The 9,431-nt window shown below is 44.6% G+C and overlaps 1 protein-coding gene across 2 annotated transcripts; it reads right to left on the reverse strand.

The window, feature by feature from the left end:
* Positions 1 to 6,349: 6,349 nt before the first annotated feature.
* LOC104606585 (putative serine/threonine-protein kinase WNK11) lies at positions 6,350 to 8,174 on the reverse strand. Of its 2 annotated transcripts, none has more exons than XM_010271862.3 (2): positions 7,980 to 8,174; positions 6,350 to 7,702 (listed from the first exon to the last, which is right to left on the reverse strand). In XM_010271862.3, the coding sequence occupies exons 1-2, from the start codon at positions 8,028 to 8,030 to the stop codon at positions 6,770 to 6,772; spliced, it is 984 nt and encodes a 327-aa protein (XP_010270164.1). In that variant the 5' UTR covers positions 8,031 to 8,174; the 3' UTR covers positions 6,350 to 6,769. The 2 variants fall into 2 exon arrangements, with proteins under 2 accessions (XP_010270164.1, XP_010270165.1); XM_010271863.2 differs by having other exon boundaries at positions 6,350 to 7,732.
* Positions 8,175 to 9,431: the final 1,257 nt, after the last annotated feature.

The following is a 9,431-nucleotide window of genomic DNA, read 5'->3' on the forward strand; positions in this document are numbered from 1 at the left end:
GGATTCACCAGTCGGTGCTCAGTTCGCAGTGAGATGCGATTTTGACAGTGAAAAGAGGAGTCGCTGCCTCGCCGGTGTTTGAGATTTGAAAGAGAAGAAGTGAGAAGAGGAACGAGAAAGAGAGAGAGAGAGAGAGAGAAAAGACTCACCGCCCGTCTGCCAGACTTCTTGAGAGTGTGAGGAGGATGTGAAGAGAAGAGAGGTTCAGCACTAGGCAGTTCGGATAACAGGAAATGTGGAAAGAGATGAAAGAAAAGGGTTAGGATATTAGGGTTTTTCGGTTTAGTCTATAGGTCGGGCTGGGCTCGGACCGGGCTATTTTGGCAAATCCCGAGCTCGGCTCGAATTTATTACGGGCCGGGCTTTTTGGCTCGAGGTCATGCCTGTGGGCTCACTTGTGTGTTCAAGCCCGTCCAGGGTCCAGGCCAGCCCATCGGGCCACCTGGCCCATGAACAGGTCTAACTACCATGTCATCCACATAGGCTTTGTTGTTCCTCCCCATTTGGTCCTTGAAAACTTTGTTGACAAGCCGCTGGTATGTGGCCCCGGCGTTCTTGAGGCCGAAGGGCAAAAGCTTGTAACAGTATGTGCCATGCTCGGTGATGAAAGAGGTATTCTCCTCATCCTCGAGGTGCATCTTGATTTGTTTGTATCCGGATAAGGCATCCATGAAGCTGAGTAGCTCGTACTCTACAGTGGCTTCGACGATGTGGCCTATCCTCGGCAAAGAAAATTTGTCTTTAAGGCAAGCTCAGTTGAGGTCTGTGAAGTCAATACAGATCCACCATTTCCCATTAGCCTTCTTTACCATAACCACATTTGACAACCATTCAAGGTAGTGTACCTCTCGGATGAAGCCAACGTCAAGTAGCTTGTCAACTTCCTCTCCTATAGCCTTCCAATGCTCTGATGCAAAGTTCCACTTTCTTTGCCGATTTGGCTAGAGCTCGGTGGACCAAGCAAAGACGTCAGCATTAGTTCTAAGGAAACTTATTAGTTCGGATAGGCTTTGCGGGGGAAAGTTTGACCCTATGCGAACTGTTTTCTCAATCTCGGCCTTGTCTAGGGGAACCGAGACGAGGTCTTTGATCGGATAGCCTTAATTCGCTGGCTCCTCCCTGAGGTCGAGGTCCTCAAGTGGCAAAGTTTCCTTGTTCTTGCCTTTCAGATCTGCCACGTAACACTACCGGGCAGCCTGTTGGTCCCCTCGAATGACTCTGATGCCATGCTTAGTGGGGAACTTGAGGGTGAGGTGGTAGGAGGAGATGGCTGCCTTGAGTGCTTAGAGGGTCGGCCTCCCTATGATGGCGTTGTAGGGGGAGCCGATCCTCATGACCAGGAACTCGTTCGTCCTCATCACTTGCCAAGGTTCTGTCCCTACCTTGACGGGTAGGGTGATTCTTCCTTCCGGCCTGACCATGTTGTTGGAAAAGCCAACAAGTGGGACATCGGCGGGCTGAAGGCGCTCGGGGGGCCAGATTCATCTTCTTGAATGCATCGTAAAAGAAGATATCGAATGAGGAGCCGTTGTCTACCAAAATCCTCTTCACCATCAAGTTCGCTATGACGGCTGAGATCACGAGTGCGTCATCATGGGGGATAGTGACCCCCTTCAAGTCCTTGTCCATGAACACAAGGGCTTGCTCTTGCTTCAGCTTCTTGGGGGGCCAGCCCCTAGATGCTCAGTTGCCTAGCGTAGGCCTTGTGGGCCGAGGCCGAGGCTCCACCCGAAGTCATGCCCCCAGTGATGACGTCTATGATGCCGACAAGTTGTTGGTGTTGTTAGGTGGCAACAATGGATGAGGGACTATTTCGTTCTTCAACTCGTAGTAGTCCTTGATGTCGTGGCTGGTGCCACAGTGGTACTTGTAGTATTTCTTCGGATTTCCCCTCTTGGGGTTCCTTTTCATTTTTTCTAGCCACTTCACATACTCCTCCTTCCCGACCTACATGAAGATCTGATTTCAAGTGGAGTTGAGTGGCGTATACTAATTGTAAGCCAGGGCTGTAGCCGATAGCTTCTTGTTGTCCTTATTGTTGTTGTTGCGATGGTCACCGTTCTTTCTCTTCTTCTCTAGGCCCTTATGATGGCGATTGGCCTCTCCATCCTTGCAATCGCCAGCCCATACCTCATCAGCAGGCAACAGCGGTGTAGTTATGAGCCTTCTTGAGAAATTCTGCCTTGGACTTCGGCGGGGTCTTGGCTACCGAGCACTTGAGGGTCAAACCAGGCAGGAGGTTGTTGATGGCGGCGTGCATGGAGACCATAGGGTCGAGGTCTCAGACCTCAAGTTCTTCTTTCTTGAAGTGGTCAATATGGGACTATAGGCTCCTGTCGCGCTTCTGTTTGACGGCCATCAGGGAAATGATACTCTTCTAGCATTGCTGGTTCCTGATGAAGTGGACGAAAAAGAGTCCAACAAATTGCTCCCTTGAATCGACAGAGCGAGGAGGGAGGACGGAGAACCAGCGGCGGGATGGTCCCTTGAAGGTTGCCTGGAAAGTCCGGCACGTTAAGGCGTCGGAGTACCCATAAAGGAGCGCAAGCGCCTTGAAGCTTTCCAGGTGGTCGTTTGGGTCAGTCGTCCCAATATACATTTCCAACACTAGCGCTTTGAAATGCGGAGGGAGAGGCTCAGAGATAACATCCGAGGTGAAGGCATCCATCCTTCCGGACGAATGGCTTTGGCTGGTCGAGGCCTCTGATCAGCTTTCTCTGACTTGGCAGAGCTCGTCCTTGACGACTCCGAGTTGTTCTTGGAGGTCGACAATTCGTTAGTCGAGGGGGAACTTGGCCTCGTCCCAGTCCTCGTAGACTCAGTAAGGGTCGGCCCTAACCCCCGTGTATTCTGATGAAGGGCCACATCCGTTCCTTCTAGCCTGCCTATCATTCAAGAGGTCTCGGAGGTCCGAAACATGTGAGGGAGAGGCACGACGTTGGCCCTCGGCCCTTGAGAGGGGGTTGTGGTGGCCAAACCACCCGCCTTCGTCTCAGGAGTTCTCTCTCTGGCGACAGTGACATTGTTCTGGATCTCGGTAGTGATCGTGAGATTGTGCCGATTCTTCCCCCCTTTGGCTGGGGGATCTAGAGGTTCTCTGTGGCTGGTTGGCACGCCGACTGCTGTCGGATTCTGAGGGGTCGGCCTGGTGGGAGTCGATTAGGCCAAGGGCCAACGGGTCTGCAGATGCATGCTCGCCCTGGTGGCCCGAGCTCCCGGTAGGGTGGCCGCCCTAGGGGTGGCCTCCTGCCTGTGGATACGCCTCGTCAATCCGTTGAGCGAGGTGGCCTAGCCGGTCGAGGACCACTTGGAGTTGTTCTGTTGTAATCAGGTTCTAGGCGTTCCTGGTATTTCTCACCATGTCGGCTGAAGCTTAGGCTTAGGAGTTGTTTCTTTTAGTTTTTTAGAAAAATTTGATTAAGGGAAGTTTTAGCAACGTTCCCACATATACCGCCAATTGTTAATGCTCGGAATGGACCGATGACAACATTGTAATTCTGCTCTTAAATCGGGGTGTCCAAGGTCTGAGATGACTGAGGTGGCCGAGGTGTCCAAGGTCCAATGTGGCCGAGGTGTCTGAGGTCCAGTGTGGCCGCGGCATGAGGAGACTCAGGACTAGTGAGCCGGTCCTACAAAGAGGAGAATGTCAAAGCCCCCGGGCGAGAACACAAGGTAGAGTCAAATTAGTATTAGAAAGGCCTGAGGGGGAAAATGTTGATGAGGTCTGCGAGGTGAGTGCCCCTCGAATATTAGCTAGAGAGTCTTGATTCGGATCCCTTACCTTGAGGGGGTCACCTCACATGGAGGTAGATAAGCTCGGACGGTTTGAATAGGGCCCCGTACGCGGAGATCGCGGCCATCCGAAGCTGCCAGTGAGTGATCGGCAAAGCCCGCCCAGCTTTGTTACGCGCACTTTGATTATGTCCGCTGTAAACTACGCCGCCAAACACGTGTAGGCCCGCGATTGGACGAGCAGACCGCGGCTACATCAAGTGGGACTCAATGTGATCGCGCTTATTTTCTACCAACTCCTATCAACATTCCCATTTAGCTGACTTGCTTTAGTTGAATTTTGGAAGTTGGAGTTCGAAAAAAAACACTAACAACAACAAAGAAATTAATTGCAGTAAAAAAAACGGGAATTAATGATAAATGTGTGGGGGACGCTGAGTACTTGGTGTTAGACTTGGGGAAACCAACCAAATTTTGAAAAGTAAAGTTTTGTTTGTTCAGCTCCAGCTCCAGTTGGAGCATTTTGACTTTGCTAAATTAGGACTATCTTATATTACTTCCTTTTCTGATCAAGGTTAATTATTTATTTTTTTGGTTATTAATTATAAAAATAGTAAAATACATGTTGTTGCACATATTTACACGTCTCTCCCACATGTTCAATGAATTTCGATTGTCATAACGTTTGTAATAGTTGCAACGTATCCATTACCTCTCATCCTCTCTCTTATTAAAAAAAAAAATACCTCTCTCTCTCTCAACAAGCTAGCTTTGGCTTTAAGTAGCTTTTGGACACCGGCGTTAAACATGTTACAGATGATACATCTCATATCTCACTATCTCAATTCTCAAGACATCAATGAGATGAAGGAAATTAAATGATTTAAATTCTTACAAAATCATATTTAAACCCAAAATAAATAATTTCCCTAATTTTCAATATGTTTCCCAAGTATATGGGTGATAAGCAACCACTCTCATCTTGAAGGATGCCTTGGGCCTCGTTTTGCAAATCTTTCCATGCGGTCTTTCAGCTTTTTGTTTGGCGTGTCTTTTTGCGCGGTCTTCCGATTGTTTACAAGCTGGGCAGATTGTACCTCCCTCTTTTTTTGTTTGGTTCATAACAGATTTATTCGCCAAAAGTCGGTGCACCGAAAAGACTCGAGAAGCCTATTTTGGGCTGATTTCGGGAAGCTCCAAATGGAGTTTTTCGTGTCTTTCTCCTTTATCCTCACGTGGAAAGACACAAAGATACACAGAAAGACGTGCGATAGCCAAACTAGCTTCAAGCTACTTAGATCTTCATGCAAAAACTCAGTATTTTAACTATCAGAGCTACTAGAAGATCTTCCTAGACATAGGTACAAATAGGGATGTCAACGGGATGGGTTTGGCACAAGTTTGCCTCAACCCTAACTCGATCCTCTAGTACCCAAACCTGAACACAACTCGACCTGGCTTTAAAAACATGATTCCCGAACCCGTCCTGACCCTATAGGGTTTAACCCGATTCTGACCTGACTTGACCCGTATAGTTTTAAATATATTTTTTAACACATTTTGAAGACCTAAAATACATTAATTTAAATAAGTAAATTATTTTATAGATTCTAAGGTGTTATTTTTTCCATTTAAAAATATAAGAAAACCAAAATCAACATATAAATAAATTATAAACATTAAGCCTGTAAAGTTAGAAGTAAAAAAATTACAAGAATACTTGATATATATGCAAGGTATCATGAACCAACGAGGTGGTCAGACAAAATCCAAACCCAACTCGGGTCAAAGAATCAAAACCCTAACCCGACCCTAAACCAAATATACTTGACCCTAACCAAACCCTATAGGGCCAGGTCAAGCCGAGTTTACCATTTAACACGACCCATTGAAATCCCGGTAAAAAAAAACAACAAAAAGGTAAATTACTGAAGTCTCCCCTGAAGTTTCTAACAATTGCTGAAACCTCCCCTAAAATTTTGTAATTACAATTATCAACCCTGAATTTTTTGACATAGTTGCAATTAAACCCCTCTATTAAAATCCTCTAATGAGAGGCATGCATGAAAATATCCAAAATATACATACAGTTACTACTAAGGCTGATTTTTACATGAAAATAGTGTACAAACTTTATGAACAACAAAAAAAATAGTTTAAAGTTGTAGTATTACTTTTGAGCCATTGATATATAGGCCAAATTTAGAAAATAAATCAATTTTAAAAAAGATTTGGATAAGGCTTGTGATTGACATGAAGAAAAATTTTGAAAAATAAACATTTTGGTAAAAAGTATATTTTGAACATTTTAATGCCTCTTGTTAGACCATTAGAGGATTCTAAAAGGTGTATATGTAAGAAAGTTAAGAGTATGTGATTGCAGTTACCAAAATTCAGGGGAGGTTTCAGCAGCCACCCAAAAGCTCAAGAGACGCTTCAAGAATTTACCGTTAAAAAAACTGTTACACGCTAGCTCTAACAAGTCAAATATACATTTATGACATCCACAAATTCCTACTGTTACACTCTTCCATTTCGCTTTCTGTCATGAGTCACACAAATTTTACCAAATTAAAAAAAAAAAAGGGATGAATCACACAACGAAACCGGAAAAGTAGTAGCAATAATAAAAAGGAAAAGAAAACAATCTATTATTATATACGAGTGCAATCTGTACAAAAAATGTAAGAAGAACAACTACCCCCACAAGGTCACAACCAGAAGCCAGAATCCACAATTCCTCGCTTTACATTAAAGCCAACCCACGAGAATTTCTAACTCGCCCGCCTCTCAGCAACAAAAGTTGATTGATGAAAAGAACCCAAGTGTAGAAAAAAAATCTGGTAGAAGACAACCCGGCTCTAATACCTACTTTTTAGCTATTTTTCTCTAAATCTGAACTAAAAATCAACATAATAGAAAGTACCTACACAAGCTCAATGATCGAATCAAACTATTACCAAATTTCTTTTCAACATCGTCTTCCCGTCAAACGGTTGATAACGATGATGAATGGTAGCCCATCACCAATTCACCATCAGCTAGGAGAAGAGTTGTTGCTGTTACTGTTGTCGTTTTCGTCATCATCAATACCGTAAAAGAAGGGGTCATTAAGGAGATCCGAGGCGGACGGTCTCTCCCTGGGCCCTGCGAGGCACTTGTCGATGAACGCCCTGACCTCAGGGTCCTTCACCTTGTTCAAGGCCTGAGGTCTTACCCCGGTCGTCACCTTCTTGTATATCTTCACGATACTGTCACACTCCGAATATGGTATCTCCAGCGTCATCATCTCCAGCACGCACATCCCGAACGAGTATATGTCCACCAACTCCGTGTACTCCTCTTCGTACAGCTCCGGCGCCATGAACTCCGGCGTCCCCAACACCGAGTGCGCTGCGTGGCTCCTTCCCACTATCGTCGCCAACCCCAGATCCCCTATCTTCACCTGCCCGATGTTCCCGTTGATGAAGACGTTGCTGCAATTGAGATCTCTGTGAATGATGCAGGGGTCATGAGTGTGGAGATATTCCAAGCCTTTGAGTATTTGTTTCGACCATTTCTTCAAGGCCTTGATCGAGACATGGCGATGCTTCTTACGATACTCCCTCAGATTCCCCGATGTGCACACCTCAGTTATAAAATTCAACGTGCTTTGTTCCTCGTCCATCCACACATTATACAACATAATGATGCTTTTGTTCTTCAACGTCCGAAGCAACCTAACCTCGGAGAAGAGACGATTGATGACAGACTCGTCCTCGATGAAGTTCCTCAGCCGGACTTGGTTCCACGCAACCTCTATCCCCTCCTCCTGATCGAACCCGCGGTAAACTTTCTTCACCGCGCCTGCACCGAGCAGATCGCTGTACCGGCCGTAACGTCCCGTCGGATCCACCTCCACAAACGGCTCAACGTCCTTATCGGACGGATCTGGACTTGCGCAGGGCATCTTCAGATGTTGTTGATGATCCTGAAAATTCTAATTTCAGGATCTCAAAACCTAAAACGTCCAAAATGTTCCGAACACACACACACCAAAAAAAGGAACCAAATGACGAAGAAGGAAATTAGGAAAACCTAATTAAGCAGCTGTTATAGGACTAAGAGAAATTAAACCAAATGCAAGGCTGAAGACACCAATAGGTAAGCTAGCTGCGGTTTCAAACAACTTTGGATCGACGGAAAGATAAACAAAGAAAGGTGGGGAAGATGGACAATCAAAAAAAGATTGAACTGAAACAGATTACCATGAAATACGACGTTGGAACTTCTCTGCAATACGAACCGCTTCGAACCATCTCTTCGATCAATTCCTGCTGAAAAACAAACGACAGGAAAACAACGAGAAAGGGAGACAGACTGACAGAGAAAGAAAGAAACAAAGCGCAGACAATATATCAGAAAAGAGTTGCAGAAGCCAGAAGGAGAACGAAAAATGGAGAGGAAAAAGGATCGCAAGCCAAACGTATTTATAGACGGCGAATTTGCTTGACGTAAGCGTAAAGTCAATGTAATTCAAATCGGGGTTAAATTCGTAAATCCAAAAATTATAAACAGACATGTAAATTGCCGTGAAACCCAAAAAAGATTCACTTACCGTTTTTTCATATTGAAGACATAGGGTAGGTATATGGTAGGCACAAAGCTACAGCTCTCATGTGCACAGACTACTGCGTGTTCATTCGTGATTGGTTAAGTGGTCCATTGTACACAGCTGTGCTTTTAAAAAACTTGACGCGCCTCGTTATTTCGGGCTTTTTCGCAAGCCATGTGTTAAAATACTATCAAGTATCAACGCGTTGATAAGGGATTTTTACAGATCACAATGTATTTACGCCTAACTTCCTTATAAACACCATCCTCCGTGAATTTATCATCTTTTTCTCTCTTGAAATTAATCCAAATTGTACGATGAATTTATAAATTCTGAAATGGAGCGGATCGTAAAATCCCCGAAGGCATTATTGTCACTCTTTGTTTTTCGGTTATAATCACGTGTTTTAGATCATCATCATTTAATCCTTGTACGAATTCTACAGATCGGCTACATGAATCATGATTTTCCATTCCATTTTCTTCTGTGTTGTTGATCAAATTATGAGTATTTTTATTATTTCTTTTTAAATTTACCCAAGTCCTCTTCTATATTTCTATCCTTCAATTTACAACAAGCTACGCTACTTTCATGTGCATAAATCAAATTATCGTAGTATATTTGTTTAGAAGGATATACATCTCAAGTGTTTGGTCTTGAAATAAAACAGGCATGTTTCACCAAGCAGCAATAAGGGGCGGTATTAACGTATGAACTAAAGAAATAGAGTATTGTCCAAATTCGAGCAATAGGTTCCCGCAATTGGCAAGAAGAGGATGCAGCCTTGACTCGCCTTCAATGCAAGTAGCCTTCCCTAATAGCTTGAGCTTCGATGACCTCTGGCTGATCCCACGCCCCAAGCACAACTCTCCTTTGCCTTGAAGCTCATCTCAATGCAGTTGGCCCACGAAGGAGACCAGGAACAAGGCGCAACCAGAATCGCCAACTCTTTCTGGTTACACAATTCACTAATATGGGCAGAAGCTCTCCTGATGATCGAAGTAGGGAAAAATGCCTCATCCTTCATAATTAATTTATTACATATGGCTTTCCAATAATACCACATGATAATGGCGCACAATTTAAATAAATTACCATCATTAGC

This window comes from Nelumbo nucifera, chromosome 1 (genome assembly GCF_055504915.1).
Source record: "Nelumbo nucifera cultivar China Antique chromosome 1, China Antique-T2T, whole genome shotgun sequence".
Classification (NCBI taxonomy): Eukaryota; Viridiplantae; Streptophyta; class Magnoliopsida; order Proteales; family Nelumbonaceae; genus Nelumbo; species Nelumbo nucifera.